Source organism: Notechis scutatus, chromosome 16, assembly GCF_049901735.1.
Source record: "Notechis scutatus isolate UNSWTSFEM ecotype Mainland chromosome 16, rNotScu1.2, whole genome shotgun sequence".
Lineage (NCBI taxonomy): Eukaryota > Metazoa > Chordata > Lepidosauria > Squamata > Elapidae > Notechis > Notechis scutatus.
In genome coordinates, this window is record NC_142024.1 from 88,724 (window position 1) to 110,263 (window position 21,540).

The 21,540-nt window shown below is 58.1% G+C and overlaps 1 protein-coding gene across 4 annotated transcripts in view; it reads left to right on the top strand.

The window, feature by feature from the left end:
- KAZN (kazrin, periplakin interacting protein) overlaps nucleotides 1–21,540 on the top strand; it is a 51,325-nt gene that overhangs the window by 19,085 nt on the left and 10,700 nt on the right. For 2 of the 4 annotated variants that reach the window (XM_087944508.1, XM_087944509.1), the window contains exon 4: nucleotides 448–661. The exons of 1 other annotated variant lie outside the window; for it this stretch is intronic. In XM_087944508.1, coding sequence (XP_087800634.1) covers nucleotides 448–661 — 214 coding nt within the window. Of the gene's footprint in view, nucleotides 1–447; nucleotides 662–15,691; nucleotides 15,839–21,540 lie in introns of those variants that run through there. One more of the 4 variants, XM_087944511.1, reaches the window with a different exon arrangement.

Below are 21,540 nucleotides of genomic sequence, written 5' to 3' on the forward strand. Positions count from 1 at the left end.
CTGCTGCGCCATCGCCGGGAATGGCCGCGGCTGCTTCCCTTCGCCGTTTCGGAGAGGCGGAGGAGCTCCGAGTCCGAAGCGGCCAACCGCGCGGCTCCTCCGGCGCCCGCTCCGCGCCTGGCCGGTGTGGTCGAGCCGCGGGGCGGGGAGTGGCGGCCGCTGCCCTGGCCAGGCCGGAGGAGGGGCCGCGGCGGGCGGGGAGGAGCCGAAGGCGGAGCGGGCGGCCGGCTGGCGGCTCCTCCCCTCCCGCCGCGTTCCCTCTCCCGCCGCCGCCGCGCTCCCGCCCCGGCCGCCCTTCTGCCAGCCGCGCCGCCGGCCTCCGGTGCAACCCCAGCCGCCGGGCGGGCGGACGTCGCGGCCCCAGGAGCGGCGGGCGGAGACGGCGGGGCCGGGCGCGCCATGCGGCGGCGGCTGCAGCGGCTGAGCCTGCCGCCTTGTCCCCCGCAGGCCAAGATCGCCGGCATGATGGAGGGGAACCAGCAGCTGGCGCTGCGCATCGACGGAGCGCTCCAGGCGGCCGGGCAGGAGGTGAGCGCCCTGCGAGCCGAGCTGGGCGCCGCCAGCCGCAGACTGGCCGAGCTCAGCGCCGACGGGCCCCCAGGCGCCGCCGAGATGGCCGCGGGCGGAGGCGGCCCGGACCCCGCGCAGCCCAGCCTGCAAGGTAAGCGGCGGCCGGCCCTCCGGAGGGCTCGGGGACGCGGGGAGGAGGACGGGCGGGCACGGGGGCTGCTCCGCGCGCGCGGCCTCCCATCCCTGCGCCGCGCTCTCGAGAGGCGCTCTGGGGCTGTGCGGGACCAGCCGCTCCCGGGCAGACCTGCAATCCGGCCGGGGGCTCCGCTCGCGGGCTGCTCGGCCCGGCGCCCTTCCGGCCGGCCGCGGGATCGCTGCTCGGCCTGTCTCCCGGGCGGAGCCGGAGAAGCGCTGCCTCTTGCGGCTCTTCCTCGCTAACCTGGCCGTGGGCCGAGAGACTCGGTGGCGGGGGCGCGCTGGCTCCTCCGGGCTGGTGGGGAGAGACACCGCCGGGGCCGCTCCTGGAACTCGGGTGTGCCGGCAGGGCGCCCGGGGGCTGCATCGGAGCGAGCGGCCTTCAAGGCGGGGGCTGGGGGGCTCTTCGGAGGGAGAGGCAGGAGACCCTGGGGGGCGGGAATTGTGCAGAGAAGGGTTGGAGCGATGACGTCATGGGGCGCGAGGCTCTCGGTGGAAGCACCGGCAGCATCTGGCTACTTGCTCTCCACCCCCGCTCCAAATGCCCGCGGGGTGTAAATGAGCAACGTCCAGAGGAGCCGCTGGGGAAGCGGTTGGGAGGTGAAGGGCCCACCCCTCTCCGCCCAGGAATCGGGAGGTCCTGCCCGCTGAATTGTGTGGCGATCTTGCTTGCAACCGAATCCAAGGATCGGGCTGCCCCTCCGCTGTTTACCTTTCTAGTAACAAGTCTGAATCTGCTTAGGAAATCGCCTCTTCCTGGGATTTGCGGGGGGGCAGCGGGGGGGAGGAGGACTTGGCAGATGGAGCCATGAAGGCGTCTGGCTGGGGCTTCTCGGGGAAGCGTTTGGTTAGCAGGCAGCAGCAGCAGCCTTCTAAGAAACGTGTGTGGGAGAGCGAGTGGCACCCACTGCAAGCCAGCCAAGGAAATGGTTGTGGAGCTAAGGGGAGGGGGAAGAAGAGGCTGAGCCCCCTGGCACAAGATGGGGATTCCCCTCCCCCCAACCAGGAGCAGCCTCCGGAGAAGAAGAAAGGGCTCTCTGCTGGTGGAGACTCCCTCACCGCCAAAGGGGGTTTGGGAGGGACCGGGCCCCCCCCACCATCCTGAAGTCTGCTTCGTGTGTCAGGGCCCACCAGCACCCAGAAAACTGCAGTGGGGTGGTGGGGCAGGCCAGCCCTGGCCTTCAGGGGCTCCAGTCCCTCCACTGAGCCTGTGGGGCAGAGTTGGGGGGGAGGAGAGATTCAGCAGGCCGTGGAAGGCCATGGTCTTTGCAGACCCAGCCCTCTGCAGGGGTCTCGGACCTGCCTTTGCCAGAAGCGCTCTTCCTGTTCCAAGGGTGGCTGGAGGGGGCTTTTCCACCACAGCAACCCAGGTAGCCCCCTCCCCCTTGTTTGCAGAAAAGGTGGTAGCATTTTAGTACCTATGCGCTCTTTGCTTCATTTTGTCTTTTCTTAGTTGCCTGCCCAACGGGCGGAGGGCTTCACCCTTTCCCACTGCTTTTTTCAAGGGAAAAGAGAGCCGGGAAAGGGGTTCAAGTCCAGGGTCCTCGGGAGTCACACGCAAAGGCCCACAGGTTGTCAAGCCTTAGTTGCCAATTGGCGGCTCTTCAGGTCCTGCTCTGAAGTTTGGGGCCCAGGACTGATCAGGAGGAGGCCCGGAAGCCCACTCTTCCAGTCCTGCGAGGTAGGATGGGCTCCGTTATCCTGCTCTTCCAACAGCTTCTTTCTTGCATGTTTCCATTCAGTGTAAGGAAGACAGAAGTGGCTCTGCCAACCTCTATCCAGAGAGAAGGGCAGGGTTTTTTGTTTTTTTGTTTTTTTGGGTGGTGGTGGTGGTGGTTTGGCTTTCGGGAATGATCAGCTGGCCAAGAATATCCTGCCAGTCCTGGCACACCACCACCTGCCCGGAATTCCTCCCTTCCCTTCCCCGGGATATCCGAATGGAAGCTGCCCTGTGACTGCTCGGGGGCTCTTCCTCCATTCTGGCCTCCGTTGCACAGAGGAAGCCTCCTGCCTGGGAAGGGAGGTTCCTGCTTTGCGGGGAAGGAGGGAGAAAGGGCTGGTGGCTGGCAGGGGGCAGGGGTATCCTGGCCCCCTCCCCCTTCCTGGGGCCCAGGGATACTCCTTCCGTAGCAGGGGCTGCCCTGAGCTGCAGCTGAGTCTTCCCTGGTTGCAGCTGGCACGTCAAGCCCCCCAAGGCAGCCTGCCTTCAGGTCCTGTGCCAAGCGGGTGATAGGTTTGTGAGGAGTGACTTTGACTTGGGCCCCGGGGCCTCTGCCAGCCCCTGTAGGGAAGCACCCTCTGGGTGCAAGGAAAGATTTTCCCCCCATAGAATTTGGGTCTAGGGAATTGCTGTGTGTCCTAAAAGCTGGGCCAAGCTGGGCATTGAACCGCAGCGGGCGCCAATGGTTGGGGTCTCTGGGAGCCGCAGAGGCTCTTTCCAGGCCAATTGTGGGTGGTCTCCAGTGGCCCAGCTGAGCCCTTGAGCACTCCTGGCCTGGGAGTGCACCTGCGTCAGCCCCAAGTGGCTGCCCTCAGTCCACCCCCGCCCTGATGCAGCACCACTCGAGTGGGCAGTAGCATTTGGGTCTTTGCTGCTCTGACTTCCTTTCTTCCTGGGCAGCGAAGGCTGTGATGATCTGGAGGGGGCTCCGGAGTGGCAGGAGCCAGGCCTCAGGAAAGATGTGGCTGCTTTAAAGAGCAGAGAGCCTGCCCTTGTCACAGGCCCCAGGTGTATAACCCTGGTCTGCTAGGATGCGTTTCAAACTTTCGGGCCAAGAGTTCAAGTTGTACAGCTTGGCCATTTCAAAGGTTGTGGACCCTGCAGAGCCCTTAACTTTCCTTTCCGGGTTGCAGCGACTGCATTCACGTGGCCAAAGCTTGCACTAGGCCCGGACCGTTCACACAGGGTTCTCCTCTGTAAGGTGGGGATCTAGGTTGCTCTTCCACAACCAGAGGCCCATCCTCATATTTAGTGGGGGAGGGGAGGAGGAGGAGGAGGAGGAGGGGAATTTTTATCTATTGGTGTTTTTCTTTCATCTGGCTTTGTTCCTGGCCAGGTTAGGGGGCTTTCAGCTACCCAGAGAAATCCCTCAGCCCCTCTTTCCCGCTATAGAAAAACCAAAGGGCGAATTAAAAGAATTAGGAAATTAATTCTAGTTGACCCAATGTTGTTTTCACACTATTGGTGTTCGTTATTGTATCGCTGTCAGTGCAGCTAGGAGGTCTGTATTGCCGTTCCTATTTTATTGCCACTCTTCCTAGGGTACCCAGATTGTGGCTGCCTTATGGTAGCTGGACCGGGAGAAATAATGTTGCCACGAGTGGCTTTTTTTTGGGGGCGGGGGACATCTCGGCATTGACATCTTGTGTTTCTGAGAGAGTTTGGCACTCTGATGCAGCGACTTCGCTAACAAGATACTTTGAAGGGGTAAACACAGCCTGTTAATTAAATTTGCAGGCTATGATTAAATTGGAAGCCGTTGCAAATATGGGAAGGGGAAGTTCAGCAGGGGAAGTCAGCCTTGTGTGGCGTCTGTCAGGGCCGGGAGCCTCGCAGTTGTTGATCCTGCAAATTCCTTCTTTGCCCCAATGGGAATCGGGTCAGAGAGCAGCTCGCTGGGGGACGATGGGATCTGTGGCCTATCTGCTTTCGAGACATTTTTGGGGGCAGGGGCAGTGCATTAATACAGGACTGAGCTGTTCTCCCACGAAGGGCCTTGATTCCAGCTTGTTTTCGCTGCCATTGGTTTAATTTAGAGGCCAGCCTGCATTTGTTTTTTAATGCTGATGTGGTTATCTCAAAAATCCACCCTGCAGAGTCCTGTTTTCCAGGAAAGAGCACATCTGTGTGTCAAAACGTAGGAAAGCCAAGAGCATTTTCTGTTCTGATCTAAAACTCTTCCTCTTTGAATGCCTTCTCTTTTTGGAAGTGCAATAGAAACCTGGCATGCCAGCCTGTAATTAAGCCGGGGGGGGGCTCTCTCAGCAGAGGAGGTGTTTGTGTCTCCGGAGGAGGCACCCCACTGAAAGGGAAGGGGCCACGGAAAAGATACCACCCAGAGATTTACTTCTTGTGAGGAGGCTGAAGTAAAATCACCAACATGATTTTGAAAAAGAAATGGAGGGGGAGGGTAGAAAAAAGACATGTTTTGTATTGAGCTTTAATCAGTTACTAAATTTGACATGCTCCCTTTGGGGTGCCCTGAATCTCCTCTCCTCTTTTTCTCGTAAGCATCCTCCACCTGCGGAGGGGGCTTCTCATCCTGAAGAATAATTATGGGGCGGGTGTTCCTTTTCGGGTGGGGTGGGGGGCAAACCCATTTTCTTCAGGCTGTGAACAGCAGAATGGGAAGCGACTCCCCAAGGTGGGTTGGGGTAGGCTTTGCGGGGGTGGGGGGGGCACAGGCGGTGAGATTCCTGCCTGCCTCCCTTGGCTTGTTCGGTCCAAGGGTTGAACTGTCCGGAGGTTTGGCTGTGAGATCAGGGAAGCCCCTCCTTCCAGCCACCTCTTGCCCAGGAACCAAGTCTCCTGCTGGGGTGGCCACAGAGGTCAGGAGCACGGAGGGTTGGCCAGGGCACCCTGAGGGGCAGCCAGGCTCAAGCTCCTGGGACCCTCGGAGGTGTCCCGCGGGTCATGGAAACTTGCAAGGAGGACGTGGATGTCCTTGATCCGTGGCCAAAAGCAGGGAACCAAGCTGGCCCCGCTTGTGCCTCAGGACGTGGCTGGCCCACGGCAGCCACGGAGGGCTTCCTGTTGCAGCTGCCCTGGGGCTCCGGCCGGCGGTTCCAGAGGCCTGAGAGGTCCGTCTGGTGGTGGTGGTGGTGACTGAGGGGGAAGCAGGGGACTCACCCATCCTTGGCTTTTCCAAGGCCACTTCCAGAGGCTCCCTCTGTGCCCCGCCCAGAGTGAAAGCAGGTGCGAGAGAGATCTTTGGCGTCCCTGCCCCCTGGACCAGCTCGGCTACTGCTGTGGATGTGGGGCCTTAGCCCCAAATGGGTGCACGCTGATCCTGGACAAAGGCACAGTACAATCTGAAAGTTAACAAACAGCTTCTAAAGTGAAGGCGGATCAGCCCTTTTGGGGCGACACTTTGAAGGGGCCAAGTAGATGCCTGGGGTTTCTCATTGGTGCCTTTCTCGGGGGTGCCAAGCGAGCTCTCTTGCTGAGTGTGTGCCACTCTTGTGCCTTCTGTAAACCTTGTGCCTGGTGATGGGATGCCAGCCTGGTCTGTCTCTTGAAAGAGCCCACCCCCCATACACACACACAGGTTGGCTGGCCTGGTAGGAACCCATTTCACACACACACACACACACACACACACACACACACACAGGTGCTCAGCCCCACACGTGGGAGCAGGCGGAGTTCCTTTTCCTGTTGCAAGGACGGCCATCCCCTGGGAGCCGGGGTGTCTCAGTCGCTCCCTGCAAACGGTCCGTTTGGGAAAATGGACCAGTTGCCTGGGGGGTGCTTGGAGTTGGGGTCTCCACGGGAGTGTAGTTTCTGAGGTTGAGAAAGCCCCCACGGAAGGGCACCTTTCCCTTGTTAAAAAGAAACTGCCCGTTTGGACCTCTGGGTGTCTGAAGAGAGACCAGGCAAAGTGGGGAGGGAGGGAAAATAGGACTGGTTCACTGGTGTCAGAAAGGGAGTTAACGCCTATATATCAAATTTCTCATTCTTTCCTCCTAGTCAAGGCCAAATGAAATCTTTTTTTATGAGGCGTGGGATTTCACAGCCCTTTTTCCATCGTGATTTCCTTGATTTTTGTGAAGCACTGATAGGAAGGGCAAGCATCTTAAACTTTTAAAAGGAAATTGAACTTCTTATTATTCAGCATATTAGAAATCTATGTCAGGGAAAGCCTTCCTTCCTCCTCCCTCCCTCCCTCCTTCCTTCCTTCCTTCCTTCCTACTTGGCAGAGCCCCCTTGGAAGGTGTCCCATGCTTTGAAGGTCCAATTCTGGGGGTTTCCTTTGTGTGGGCCTGCGCACACACTCCTGCCTGCTAAATCCTGTTTCAGGGTAAAAAAAGCCCAAGGAAAGGAATCCTGAGGCCATCTGCTTTTAGTTTTAGCTTACTCCCAAAGTCTGAGTTCTCTGAACAGATTGCAAAGTTGTTTCAAGCTGCTTATTTATCACATTTGTGAGCCTGTCCGACTGCGTAACAACAACTCTGGAGGATGGGTAGAAACAAATGGAGAGCAGCAAAAAGGAAAAGGGAAGAAAAGAAAAGCAGGAAGCCTCCGGTCAGGTTTCCCTCCCACCCTCTGAGAGGGCGGCTGCTTGAACCAGGCCCCCCCTGAACCTGCTCCCCTTGAGGTGCCTGCGCTCAATGGAGGGGACCCAAACAGGAGCCTCCCCCTCCCCCCCACCCGGGAAAGGGGTGGTGTGCCACCCATTTTGCCCTCCTGCTGGAGATGCCCAGGGCCCTCCAGCCTCCTCCTCCATTTCCCCAGCCGGCCGGCCTTGTGCCAGCCCTCAGTGCCAGCCCTGCCTCTCCTCCCCTGGCACCGGATAATGTGCTGACTCGCAGACTCGCCAGGTAATTATGGAAGGGCCTGGTGGTTCGGCTGAGTGGCGGTAAATACCAGCTGCAATGTGCCCACACTGGGCACCCTGGAAGAAAATGTCTAGAGCTTATGGCTGCTTTGGGCGTGTCCCGCCAGGATGGAGGGCAGTGTCTTTAGGGGCAGCCCAGGGTTAGGGTTTGGCTCCCTCTGAAATGGGTCCTGGGGAAAGCCTCCCCCACCTGCTCCCGGCTCCCACTGGCCAGCTGTTCTGAATACACTGCTGCCCCTGCAGGAGGAAAGTTGCCCGTAGTCACCCAGACACACACCCACCCACCCACACACACACACACCCCAAACATGGCTGTTAGTTTTCCAGAAACCATGTCTTCCTTTCTCACCTCCCTCCTCTGGATGATGTAACCTCTGGGGGCTTCCCAATAAGCTGTGTTTGTCCACTCCCCCCACCCCAATGGCAGATAATGACCCCTTTGCAAGCCCCCCCCCCCGCTCAATCCAGGCATCCTGGCTCTGGCTGAACCAAGGCTTTGTTCCCTTCCCCCCACCCCTGTCCCCTGCATCTCTCCTCTTTTTACTTATTTATTGGGGGGGGGGCAGAGAGAGCAGCGCTGCTGTCGGATAAATTAATTTCTTACCCGTTTCCCTGGCAGTCCTTGTCACGAGAATGGCCCCCAGGAGGATCCTGTCTTTAGCGCTGATAAACCACCCCGGCAGGGCTGCCATCCACACCTGAGAACGGCCCAGGATTGGCGGGGGGAGGGGAACCCTGCGAAGTAATTAAAAGCTTTGACGTGCCCCATTTCTCTGTCTGCCTGGGGGTCCTGGTGTGAAGGTCCCCCACGGGGCTGCCTGGAGGAAGCGAAATAAGGGGGGCTTTGGGGGATGGTGCCTGGTTCTTAGGCCAGCGGGACCAGTAAATCGACCCTCCTCACCCTTCCATTTATCTGTGTACAGTATATGCCCCCCACCCCCAACGACACTGTTTTGAACTGGCTGTGTGCGTGTGTGTGTGTGTGTGTTGTAGGCCAGAATAAGAGCCCCATGGGTTGCAGGGGTTCCCTTGTCCTCAATGAATCTGGCAGTGAACAAAAGCCATATATCCCTTCCTCCTCCTCCTCTCCCTCCTCTCTTCACAACAATCCTGTGAGGTGGGCTGGGCTGAGGGTGCGTGACTGGCTTTCATGGCGAAGGTGGGACTGGAACGGCCCTCTCTTGGTTGCTTTCGATCTCTCTTTGTTCACGGCTGCTGGTCTGAAGGAGGATGTCAGCAGTCTCCCCCTGGACCACCACGCAGGGGCCGGCGGAGGAGGAAGCAGCAGCTCTCGCTCTTGGCAGTTGAGTCCTCTGAAGGTCTTCAAATCCGGGGCTCGATTGAGGAGGCTGGTAACGGCTTTTGCCTCCTCCTGTGTTCCCCATTTCAGTAGCAAAAGTTCACCCTCCCGGTCAGCCCACAAACACTCCCGCAGAGAGACTATTCCGGCCGGAATGTAAATTCAGCCGGGGGTCTTATAAAAAGGCCCCATCAGCCACCGAGTTGCAAATCTGCCGGAATGCTTCCTGAGCACGGCTGAACGCAGCGGCACAGAGGCCCCTTTCAGTTCGGAACAAAAGCAACTTGGGGGTGGGGGGAATCACTTTTTCTCCCCTGAGTCCCAAACTGGGTGAGGGACAATCAACGCTCCTTGCGCAGCTCAAGAAAGCCTTTGAAGCCGAGGCAACGTGGCATTTTGCGGTGGAAATAGGTGGAAATGGGGGCTGGTTTCAGTAGCAGAATAACGGAGTTGGAAGGGACCTTGGAGATCTTCTAGTCCAACCCACCCACCCCCGGTCAAGCAGAAGACCCTCTGCCATTCCAGAGCCTCCGGTGATGGAGCACGCACAACGTTCTGGAGGGAAGCGCTTCTGCTGGTTGATTGTCCTGTCAAGAAATGTCTCCCAAGTTGGATGTCTCCTTGACCGTTTCCCCAGAGCCCAGTCTGGGAGAAGGCGACAGGCCCTTCTTTCCCTCGCCCCGTCTCCAGCTACTCTCCAGGCGCTCCGTCTGAGGTCAAGGGTCTTTGGGGGTCCCTTTCTCCTCCCTCCTGCCTTTGTTAAGCTCCATCGCCAACCGGTGGCTCCTCCTGGGCCTCCAAAGAGCCGCTGAGCATCCCCCCAGAAGCCGGAAGGCCCAGGGAGCAGGGTTTCTCCCGGGCGTCTCTCCAGCAGCCCTGGGAGGATGAAGTTCCCCCGGTTGGACTGGCTGGGGGCGGGGGAGACACTTCGGAGCCCATCCTCCTTGCGTGAAGATACCCAAAATCCTAAAACTGCACCAATATCTTTAGGCCGGTGCTAAGGTTCCGGATCCCCATTTTTATTTGGGAGGGAGATTTCATGCAGTGATTGAAAACCAGAAAATTGAGTTAATCAATCCACCCATCACCCTTTTGACAAATGCTGTAGTTTTAATGAAGAAAACACGCGTGAGGATTAAATTAGCGGTTGAGTCAGGAAGAGGGTGCTGGATTGGAGGATTTGATTAAACTGCCCAGAGAATTAGCCCTCTTATTAATTTTTCTTGCTCTTGGATGTCAAAAGAGATTTCCTGATACAATTTTATTCCCGCCTCGTCCCTCACCCAAAGATTCCTCCGGGTTATTGCTCTGAGGCGGGGAGTTTCGGCCGCCCTCTGACAAATCCCCAGCTCTAAAACAGCAGAGGTGACGCCTGCAGAGGAGATCTTAACAGGCCCAGCGACCTTCCCCACCCAGGGGGGGGGGGCTTCCTTTCTGCCTTTCGGAAGCCTTGGAGCTTCTTTCATGGGTCGAGGACTTCTCCAGCCGGGCTCAACTCCAGCTGCAGCACAGAAGCAGCTTGCCCGCCCTCCGCCCATCCATTTCCAAGCCCCACATCCTTGGATTTCCTGGTGGTGCCACATAAGAGCCGAAGGAGGCAAGAGCCGAACTCGGCTCAAGGAGGCATCCCCACACACACACACCCTCTGCTAATCAGGTCTGACCTGGCTTCCCTTTTCAAGGTCAGTTGTGTGCTGCCACCTGCTGGGTACAATTACAACATCTCCTTCTTCTCTCTCTCTTTTCCTCCTCCTCCTCTTCCTCCCCCTCCTCCACCACCACCTCCACCTCCATTAAGCAGCCTTCCTCCCGAAGTTCAGGCACTTCCATCCCTGGAGGGTTCCCAAGAAAAGGCTGGACCAAAGGATGGAAGGGAACTGCCTCCCTGGGCAGAGGGCTGCACCACAAGATCTCCAAGGTCTCTTCTCCCAGCCCTGGGATTTCACCACGACTCCTCCGACTCCTTTTGGCAAATTTATCTTTGAAAACTAGGGGAAGCTGAGGTATTAGGCTGATCTATAAAATATGGAAAAATGTTAAACTCCCATGAATGGACAGTTCCTCAGAGGATGGTTCTCTTGTGGATAGCTAATAATTTCTAAAATCCCCGAGAGAAATTTCGGCCGATGGAAGCGAGGTGCAGAAATATTCCTGCGGGATGCCCCCCCCCCCATTCTTTGGCCGGGACTTCTTAAGCCAGGCTTTGGACCCTGCCGTCTTGATTTCCTCCACCAGCTGTTTCTGAGGGAGACATCTGGAGCTCTCACATTCGGTGACTCTTTGTTTCTCCCTTTTCACTGCTAGGTCATTTTGCCACTTTGTGATTTTAAAAAGTGAAAAGGGGACTTTGCATCTTCTTTGCGCACAGTTTCTGCTGACGTGCACCTGCTCGGTGGCGGTTCTGGCTCTGCTTCCTGCAGAGGATGCTGCGCTCTCCGTCTCCAGCCCTGTGGCCCCCACGCCAGGGCCAGAGTTTCTCTCAGTGGAACGGTTGGGGAAATTGGTTTTCTCTGCAACGCGTGCCCAGTAAATCCTTCCGAAATGCACAGCCATAAATCAGCCGAAAAGCTTCCCGGGGCTGGGATTGACAAGTTGCATGGTGGATGTTCCTTTACTGTGTTGCTTTCCGTCCCTCCGGAGGGAAGACAGAAACTCTTTATGAAAGGCTAAAATCCATCTCTGTGTGTGTGAGCTTGAAAGGAACTTGACCTGAAAAATCCCCACTTTTCAAAAAGGAGGCCAGTGTTTGAATTAAGGATGACAAAATGGGGGATTGTTCCTGCAGCTGCATCTGATATCAGAGAATGTCAAATGAATGGATAAAATGTCTTTGCTTTCATTCAGAGGGCCGAGAGGATTTTTCAGCGAGGTGAACAAAGAGGTGCAAAATTCAGATCTGGGTATATTTCCTTCCAGAGCTTGCCATCAGTTGCTCTCTCTCTGATGAGCAGGCCCAGGGCATTGCAAAATACCTACAGCCTTTTGATTTCCAAGGCCTGACTCTTGGCTGGGGGTTTGGGGGAGAACCTTGCACAAAATTTCTCCTGCGCTTTTCCCCATCGGTTCTCCTTTCGTTTGGTTAAAGTGAGTTTGTTTTTGAAGGCAAAGAGAATTTCAATGGCTTTCCTGGAGGCAGAATGTGCAGTTTACTGAAATGAGCAGGGAGTTGTCTGAATGCCACATTGTCTGTAATATTCCTTGAGCAGCAGGTGTGTAGGCCACCAGGTGAGGCTGAACACACCTGCGGCATCCTTTACCATGAGTCTCTGGCTGGGGCTGCTGGGAGCTGTAGTGCAGCCACATCTGGAACGCTGGGTCTCTGCTGACCTTTGGCCCCGGGGGGGGGGGAGCCCAAGACAGGCGGGCAGCTCTCCATGGTGCTGAAGCAGCCCTTCCCTGACCTCTTTTGGACCCGCCATTGAAAAGTGGAAATGATAATCAGAATGAGGATCTGCGCTCAAGACACTGTCTGTTCCAGAGTAGGCGTATTATGATTCTTCTTCAGAGATCCAGTCAATGGACACCGCCTTTATGTCTATGGAGATTCTCAGTCTTCCAAGTCGTGGCAGAGACAGAACTGAAGGTTCTTCTTAGATGCAAAGTGAAACGCCTTCAAGAGAAAAAAAAAAAAAGCACAGAAAGGCCTTTTGAAAAAGCACCTTTGGATTAATTAATTAACAGCTTCTCCTCCACAGGATGTAAATGCGGTGAGCCCTGGAGTCCTTCCTTCTGTTTCTTCCTGTGAACTTGGCTGAGCCAAGAAGGCGGCAGGACTGGCCCTGTGGCCCCCTGAAAGGCCTGTGGCTTCCCCAGGCTGATACTGGCTCCTTTCCTTCCCCCTCATCCTTTAATTAGCCATCACTCCACCTCAGGTTAACCTCGCGGGCTAGGAGACACCTCTGAAAAGTGGTATTTATGGTATATTTGTTGTTCTACCCCGTGATAGATGTCTTCTCTTTAATTATATGAAACATACAGACAATTTCTGCTTCTTTGATGGTAAGCAAGGTGCTTGTTTTTACATTTATATATCGCCACATCTTGGGGTATTGGTGGTTCAGAACAAAAAATAGGTTACAACAATTAAATATGCATGACTAATTCAAATGAAGCTTCTCCAAATTAAGGGGGATTCTGGGAGTGTTGAACAATGGAGGGACCCTCATCCCTGGGGGACCTGGAGCCATTGGGGAAAGCCTTCTGGCCTTCTGCTCCAGGAGGAGGTGCAAGTACCCCCCCAATTGTTGCTGGGCAAAGATTGTGTGGCCTCATCCTCCCCCCCCCCCATGGGAGTTGTGGCTGGGCCAGAGACATGCTGGAGCTGATGGGCAGCCCTCCTGGGGGCCTTGGAAACATGAATGGCCAAGGTGCCAGGCTGGGTTGGGCTGGCAGAGAGGCAGCTGTGGGCTAGACTGAGAAGTCACAACCACGCACAGAGAGACAGGTACACACAAAGCCGTGAGTCCTCCCTTCTGTGGTGCTCTGGGGAAGGGGTTTATGCCCCCTGAGTAACTCCACTGGGAAGCTTTACCAGTGTAGCTGCAGGAAGTTGTGTTGCTGCTGTTGTGGTGGTCCTGTTATTAGTGTTGTTATCCAGGTGATTGTGTCGAAATGTCCTTGGGTTAAATTTAAGCCTGTGGCTCCTTCTTCAGCCAGGAAATCGGAATTTAATGCAGCCTAGAGAATTGGTCTCAGAAGCCCAGCCCTGACCCCCCCCCCCAACTCTATTTTTATCTTCTCTGGCATGGATTTATTTGTTTTCTTGCTGCGCCCCCACCTTTGCCAGGCGACCCGCAAGTCAGAAATGAAATATTCCCATGGTAAATAAAACAGGAGGGATGAAATAGATACTAGGGGAGCCAGTGCGGGAATAACATTCGGCCCCGGGAGAAAACGTTTTCTCCGCAGGCCCACGGAGCGCCCGGATTCTGCCCGTTTCCTGGGGGGTTTCTGAAGGAGGGGAGCGCTTTGGATCCGTCCCTGAGACTTGGGGGGGTGGGTGGTGTCGATTCTTAAGCCCCTAGGCTGAGCTGGGGGGAGTCCCAAGGTTTCCTCTTCCTCCCCTGGCCACCAGCTCCTGTTGGCACCGATGCCCCTAAACCTCTTCCCTTCAGGGCAGCAGCAGAGCCCTCTCCCCGAAAGAGCCCTTCCGTCCAAGATAGAGAAGGGCGCCTCTTTCCAGGACTGAGAAAAAACCGCTTAAAATTAAAATTGTGTTTGATCTGTTTTGATGGTTCAGATCAACTGGGAAAATAGACCTGATTCAGTGTTTCAACTGGAGTGGTCTGATAGTCTGGATCAACGTGGGAAAGTGCCTCTGAACTCCTCCTCTGAAATCAGATATTGTCCCTGAGCCTTAGACTCGTCCGGCGAGGAGGGTAGGAACGAGGCAAGGACCACACAGCAGCCTGAAAACTGCCTGCCAGCAAAGTGCCTGAATAACGCTGAACTAACGGTTCCCTGATACCTCAGGAGGCGAAGATATTATCCAGGTTTTAGTGGTTTAGCAACAAACATGTTTCCTCATTGCCACCCACCCGACTGCAGAAGGTGTGACACACGCAGAGAGAAACATCAGCGGGAAAGCAGCGGAAGAACTCCAGACAGGCCAAATAGGGTGGGAAGGGACCTCGGAGGTCTTCTAGTCCAACCCCCGCTCAAGCAGGAGACGGGAGGAGGTGAGTGGGGATCACTCTGTAGGCCAGCAGGTAGATTGGAGGTTAGGAACAGATAAAGAGAATATAATTTGGATTTGTGTCAGAGGAAACACAGTCTGTCCCCCTCCCCATTTATGGTTTTTGCCACCACTCCAAAGCTGGTTAAAATAAGAAGTTTTTATTCAGGCGTGTTGGCTTGCTGAGCGAACGGGGGATGGCGGGGGCTGCTCCTCCTCAGGAGGGGGTTTGCAGCCAGGCTCGTTGGGGGGGACTTTCCCATGCCCCCTCCTGCCCTGATCCTCGCCTCACTGCAAGGGGGTGGGAGGGGCTCAAGCCTGAAATGCTTCTGGGGGGTCCCCCACGTGGCTCCATGCCAAAATGAAGGAAATGGGGGTGGGGGAGCTCAGCGGGAGGTTTGAGGGCAGGGTCCACAACCAAGGGGGGAGGGGAGGGGGCTCCTGGCCCTTCGCATTGTCCTGCCGAGCTCAGCTGCTCTGTTATGTTTTGGGAGACAAAGCAACATAGGGCATCCTCGGCTTATGACCACAAGCAGGTCTAAAATTTCTCTTGCTAAGCCTAAGTGGTTGTTAAGTGAGTCACACCTGATTTTGCAACCGTTTTGCCATGGTCGTAAAGTGGATTGTTGCAGTTGTTAAATGAATCACGCAGTTGTTGAGCAGATTCTGCTGAAGCTTCATTGTCTGGGATGCTGCCCTGGTGGTACATGCTCACCGCTAACAAAATGCGTGGGGGTCGTAAGTATGAGGCGGATGATGTTTTTGTCCCTCTGAAGTGGGGCGCCGTCCGAGTGTTGCTCTCCTTTCCCGGAGGGCTGGCGCCATTCCTTTCCACCTGGGGTCACGGTTGGCAAAGCGGGGCATTGCCACATGTCTACGGGGCCCTTCATGCACATGGAGCAAGGCCCTAATCCTCATGGGGTTGGCGAAAGGACCAAAATTGGAACAGGTTGTGTTTTAGTCCTCAAACTCTGCAGAGCCCGGGGATTTGGGGCCAGGCCAAAGGGGGCTTCCTCCTCCCCCCATCACTGCAGCCTGAGAAGGACACAACTCGTCCGTCCCCTGAATCCCAGCGAGACTCTTGCCTTCTCCTCCTCCTTCCTTTGGCCCTTCTGGATTGCAGGCATCCAAGGGCCAGGTGGGTGGGCGCCCCCCTAAAAAACCAAAGCAAAAGGGAAGAATCTGCTGATGGCGCTGCATCCCTCCCTCCCTCCCTCCCTCCCTCCCTGGGGGAGAGGAGAGTAGGCAGGCGGGCAGGCAGGATCTGCTCCGTCCACTTCCCACGGAGGCTGGCTGGGCAGGTAAACGGCCCGTGGCCCAGCTAGGTAGCCCCTCCCTGCCCCTGCCCGGCAGAGCTTCCGGCTGGCACGGGTAGAGCAGCAGCACCTGTTGATCCCAGGCGGGCTGGGGCTCCAGGTAGCGCAACCGGTGCTTCCTCCCTCCCTTCCTTCCGGCTGCTTCGGGGAGGAGTCGGGCGGAAGAGAGGGGAGAGCAGCGGCAGCGGCAATCGCGGAGGTGGCAGGGAAGGACCGACTGGCCTTCAGAGCCGCCGCCCCCCCCAGCCCCCCAGCATGAAATCGGAGAGTGAGGAGAGCAGGCCGGGTAGGTGGGGGACAGGGGGCTGGACCGGTCTCTGGGCGGCCTCTCCGTCTCCGATTCCTCCCACGCTTGGTGGGCTCTTGTTTGGGCTCTGCTGCCAGTCGGAGGGTGCCCGGGTGGGGAAGCCTTGGGAGGGGCAGGTGCCCGCGACAGGCAGCAGGTCCTGGGGGGGGGGCTGGCCCTGGGCACTCCCGCCTTGGACGCTGCCTCTCAGGCCTGGGGGGGAGCAGGGAGGGCCCTGTGGAGCGCTTCAGGGCAGCTGGTGGGCAGGAGAAGGCGCCCTGGAGGGAGTTTCCAAATCGGTAGCCAAGGGGGAGTTGTGGTTTGCGGCAGGGCTGCTGCGGTGAGTGCCAAACCTGATGGGTTTGTGGGCGGGTGCCTGCCTTGGACGGCCAGGAGAGGCAGAGAGGAGACTCGCAGATCAACCCTCCAAAGCTGCCTAATTAGCTTTCGCCTTGTCAGCTGGTTGCGTTGCCGAGAGCTGGAGGGGCGGGGGGGGCTGGGGCCCCTCTGAAGTGGGTCCTGCTGGCCTCTCTCTGGCTCAGGGTTGAGGAAGGCCAGGCGTGCCCTCCGAAACCTGGGCAGCCTTCCCAAGGCCCGGGCTGCCTCTTCTGCTGGTTGGCCGGCAGTGATGGACACCAGAGTCCCTTCCTGCTTCCCGCCCCCCCGTGGCTGCAGGTCCTTTCTGAAGGTGGTGGGAGTCTGGCACAGGCGGCATAGCCTTTGCCACATGAACACCTGCACGGAGGGCCCAGGAAGGTTTTGGCTTCAGACTGCTGAGTCGGCTGCCCTGCGCCAGGATCCGGCTTGGTCTTGGCACCCGGCGAGCCCCAAAGACTGCTGTTGCTGTGTTGTTTGCGCCGCGGTTTCTCTCTCTGATGTGCCACAGAATTGGGCATCTCTTTTGGGAGGTCCATTCATGCTGCCTGGGAGTGGCCTGGGGAACCCTCTGCCACTGAAGGTTGCCCTGGCTGGTGCCTTTCCAGAGGACCTGGAGAAATTGCTAGAGGCTTAGAGGCAGAAGGAAAGCTGTGGGTCTCCCTGCCCCCCAAGGGGGCTGCAGTAATGCCTGGAGGGAGAGTAAGGAAGCTACTCCAGTAGTAAAGGCAACCAAGAAACCCATGGAGGTTTTTGTAAACAAAAGTGAAAGGAGGCAGCAGTGCAATCCCTTTCGGGTGCATCGTGTCTCCCTGGATCCAGGCTGCCCGGTTCCGTTCAGCGTAGCCTAGCTGAAATCCAGGCCCCCTGCATGGCACACGGCTGCCCAAGGACTCTCCCAATTGATCCATGAGGACTAGGGGCTTAGGAGGAGGCCAGAAGAGCTGCTGCAGCAGCATCTGAGGACAGGGAAACAAAGAGGACTTGTTTGGTTTGTGTCAGAAAAGTGGTCTGGTTCTCATTTGAAACCAGCCTCCTGCTTGCAAACCATTATTTCATTCCTTTGTGAGAAGCGCGCGCGCACACACACACACACACACACACACACACACACACACACAGAGGAGTGGGGCTGTTCTACACTGAGGGAGAGTTTCTCTTCTGCAAAGCCTGTGGGTCTTAAAAAAAACGCTGCCCCATAATATTTTCACCCCCACCCCACCCGCTCCCCTACTTGCACCCCCCTCCACCTCCAGAAAAGTTATCCTTTAATTGGGAAAGGCTGGACTTTGTCCCAAGGACGACTGGGGGACCCTGCAGGAAGTCTTGGGCCTGGAGGAAAAAAGGGCTTTCTGGGATCTGCTGGGCTGAATAGCAGAGTCGGGAGGCCCCTCAGGCGAGGGGGACTCCTCCAGCCCTCCCTCCTGGGAAAGGCTGGGCCCTCTTTGGAGGAGGCAAAGCTGTGGGGTTGTGGCAGCCCCGCTCCCCCTCCCAAGCAGCCTGCTCTTCCTGCCCACCCTCCTTTCCAAAGAGCTCAGGAAGAGGTTTCGAACTCGGGCCCTCGGCTGGTTGTATTAACAGTAGAGGGGAATCTCTGCTTGTCACAAGCCCAGTCCGGGGAGCCCTCGATTGGCCCCTCCCCAAAGGCCCACCGATCCCCAGAGTTAGGGGCCACCTCCCACCAACCACCTTCCCCCCACCCAGAGCCGGCTGAGTTGGGTCAGGAGCCAGGCCGGGAGGGGGGGCTTTGGGGGCAAGGTGCCTGCCTGCTTCCCTGGTGTTGCTGGGGGAGGTTGTGTTATTCGTCCCGCACTTTGCACCTGGCCGGCCTTTGTGTGCCACACCCAGATAACCGTCCTGGACACGCATTAAGCCGGTGGAGGATGTGTTCAGGACTCTCCTGGGACCCAGCCCGGGAGCCCTTCAGCAGCTGGGCGGGGAGGTTGGCCGGTTCTAATTGTCCACCTCCCGGCATTTCTGTTTGCCTGGCCAAAGACGGTGTGCCCAGTGTGTTGTGTACTTAACCCAGGGTCAAATATGTCCTTAAAAACCTAAACTGCTGTCTTAGGGTGAGTGAAGAAAGCGGCACCCGAATGAAAAGGGGGAGCCGTTGTGCTTCTTCTGGGCGCCCCTTCTGACCGATGGAGAAGGACCCCGGCCCCCCAATGCTTGTCATTTGCCGTTTGTTTTAGATGAAAGCATTGTAGAAGCCCACCCCGCGTAAAGGAAATTCCAAACGCCCCCAAGGACTTTTCTGCTTTAGCTGGGGGTGGGGGGGTGGGAGCGTTCCACAGCCATTTGGGGGACCCCCTCCTCGTGACCCAGCTCATAAGGGTTCGACTCCCCATTTTCATCCTTGAGGTTTTGGAGGCTCACAGCTAAAAGGAGGCCATCAGCTGACGGGCGGGCGGGCGGGGGGGCTGTCCTTGCTGAAGCTGTCCCCTTCCCCCTCCCTCCCGGGTGCAAGCCCCTCCCCCAGCCCTCGTTTCCTCCAGGCTCCCCCCTTGGGTGTTGGCATGGGATGGTGCTTTGCAGAGCGGAAAGACGGGCGAGTTGGCAGGGGCGCCCTCTGATCCTTTGCCAGGGGGGGGGGGGGCTTGGGCAGGCTCAGGGACATGCATGCCAACGGGATTTTGCTGTGGGCCTCTTTTCTCCTGGGAAAAAAAAAAAGAAAAAAAGAAAGAAAAGGAACCGAAATTGCCAGCACCCCAAAGGTGAAAGAGCCCCCTCCCCCAGTGGCTGGCAGCCCGGGGGAAGCCAGTACACCCACCCCCCTCCTAAAACCTAAACTGAGTGAAGAAAGCGGTGGTGGTGATCAGGACAGGTCCTCCTCCCTCGGGGTGAGAGATGCTTCTTTTTTGGGGGGGGGGGTTCCCCTTGGATCCTTCCTAAGCGATGATGCCCCCCTCCTCCGTGGCCTTCGGCCTGCAGCCCTGATTGAGGTGGGCGATGTCACTGCTGCTGTAGGGGGGCCCCCTTCCCTCCTCCATCGGGGTGCAGTGGAAGAAGGGGGCCTGGCATGGATGCGACCAAGTGTGTTGGCAAAGAAGGCCGGGCACCGTCTCAGTCAGGTGGCCGCAGCTCCTTCCCTGAACGGTCTCCAGGCAGGCCCACAAGCCTTCGCCCCCCCTCGGCTTCTTGGTTGGCTTGCCCGGCCAGCACCCTCCTCCCCCGGGCAGCAGAGTCTCCCTGGAGGGCCCACGGCAGCAGTGAGATGTGGGCTGCTCTCTCCATGCACGAAGCAGGCTTGGCCCTCTGGAGTTTGGGCAGGGCTTTGTTTTCAAAGAAAGGGGGGTTTGGTGAAACTCCACCGAAAAGGAGCTCCTTAAAGGGCCACCCGAGTTAGGGGGCAGAAGCCGAAAGGACCAAAGGCCTCACCTTCTTCCCCGGGCTTCAGGAGAGCCGGCCTGGGGGTTGCTTCGGCCGGGCGAGGCCCACCGGGCAGCCAAAGCCCAAGGAAGCAAGAGGCAACCTCTGTCTGCAGAAACTCGGCTTATGGGTGGGATTCGGACAGAGGCGGCCCTGACGCCCCAAAGGGATTCCTGGAACGTCCCTTTCAGGCTGGGTGGACCGAGGGGCCCCTGGCCCTTTCCCGGGTTGCTCATCCTCACTCCGGCCTCCTGCTCCGAGCGCGGCCCTGCCTTGGGGTCTCTCGGCGGCTCCTCCCATGGCCTCCACCCAGGCCTGACCCACCGCCCCTTCTCCTCTCCTTGGGCGCGCAGGGCCCTGCAGGATCTGGGCCCGGCTGCGTCTCCAGACCAGCAGGACGCCTGAACCGGCCGAGGGGGCAGCTGGCCGGCCCTCTCTGCCCACCCTCGGAGGAGGCCCTGAGTGGTCCTGGCGGCTGAGGGGGGGGCATCCGTGGGTCCATCCCCCCATGCCGCCTGGCCCCCATGGAAGAGGCCTTCCAGCCTGGGCTCGGCTTCCGGCTTCCGCTAGAAGAGCCAGAGAGGGGCGGGGGGCTCGAGGATCCCACCAGGCTGATGGGGAGCTACCCAGCCTTGAACCCGGGATCTTTGGTGCACAAGGCACCAAAGTGTTTGCCGGATGCTGGTGCAGAGAAGGGACGTTGCCATGGGGCACCCCTCGGAGCCCCCCCAGGCCAGGCTTCCTCCACCGGATCCTGCCCTCCCTTTCCTGGGGGCGGGGGAAGGGATGAAGAAGCCACCCCCTGCTTGGGAATTCTCCCACGTCCCAGGCAGCGTGGGAAAGTATGGGAGTGCCCCCCCCCCGCCCCGATCTGGCGCTCGCCCAGGGATCGGCTTCCAGGGGAGAGCCTGGGCTTTGGATCTGAGGGGGGCTGGGGGTGTCTCAGCAGAGCATCACTGAAAAAGGCAGAGCCAGGAACAAGGGGGGGGGGGTGTCTCTGGGGAGCTGATCGCTTCCCTAGCACCGTGCTGAGCCCCCACCCCACTCCACCCTGTGCGCCTAGAGCTGGCCTGCTCTCCTTGGCAAGCCCTCCCGAATCCTGCCCCCCCCTCCCCTCCCCCGCCCAGACCTCAGATGTTCTGGAGGGGGGGCAGCAAAAGGGACCCAGGCGTTCTTCATCAGGGAAGCATCTCAAAAATGTGAGCGGGAGTTTATTGTTGTTTCTTGGCACTGCTGTTGGTGGGGATGGAAAGCAGCCAGGAGAGACTCACACCACACACACACACACACACACACACACACACACACACACACTGCCCTTCCTGCCCTGCTCGGCCCGAAGGAAATTCCACTGGCGGATTTGAGTCCCTAGATTGGGAGGGGGGAGAATCCAAAGGGAAGGGAAGGAGATGAGAAAGGTCCCGGGTGGGGGGGGGAGGGTGCTGGGAGCTCCAGGCTCCAAGAGGGGTGTTGAGAAGAGGGTCCCGGGAAGGCCTCCCCCTCCCCTTAGCTGGGCCGAGGCAGCCTCTCCAGCTGGCTGGTCTTCTGTGTCTTGGGGGGGGGGCTATTCCCTGGGTTATTGAGCCCCCCCAAGCCAGAGTGGGATTCTCCTCTTCCCAAAGCAAATGTTATTTTCTTCCCCTGAAGAGGAAGGGCCAGGAGTCGGCACGGGTGGGAGCTTGGCACGAGGAGCAGCACCCAATGCTGCAGCGTTTGGCTGGTTTGCACCCCAACTGGGTGGCAGCATTGCCAGGAGCACGACGTGTCCTGACAGCCCTCATGCCCAGCTGCAGGCAGGCTGGGGACGATAAGAGTTGGAATCCCACCGGTTTTGAGGGCCCCGGGTGGCGGAGGCAGCTGCCTGCTCAGCTGGAGAGCAGCCCCCTGGAGTTCAGTAGGGCTTGACCCCAAGGAAGTGGCTCCGTGTCAGACCTTCTCGCCTGGTTTTCGGTAGCAAG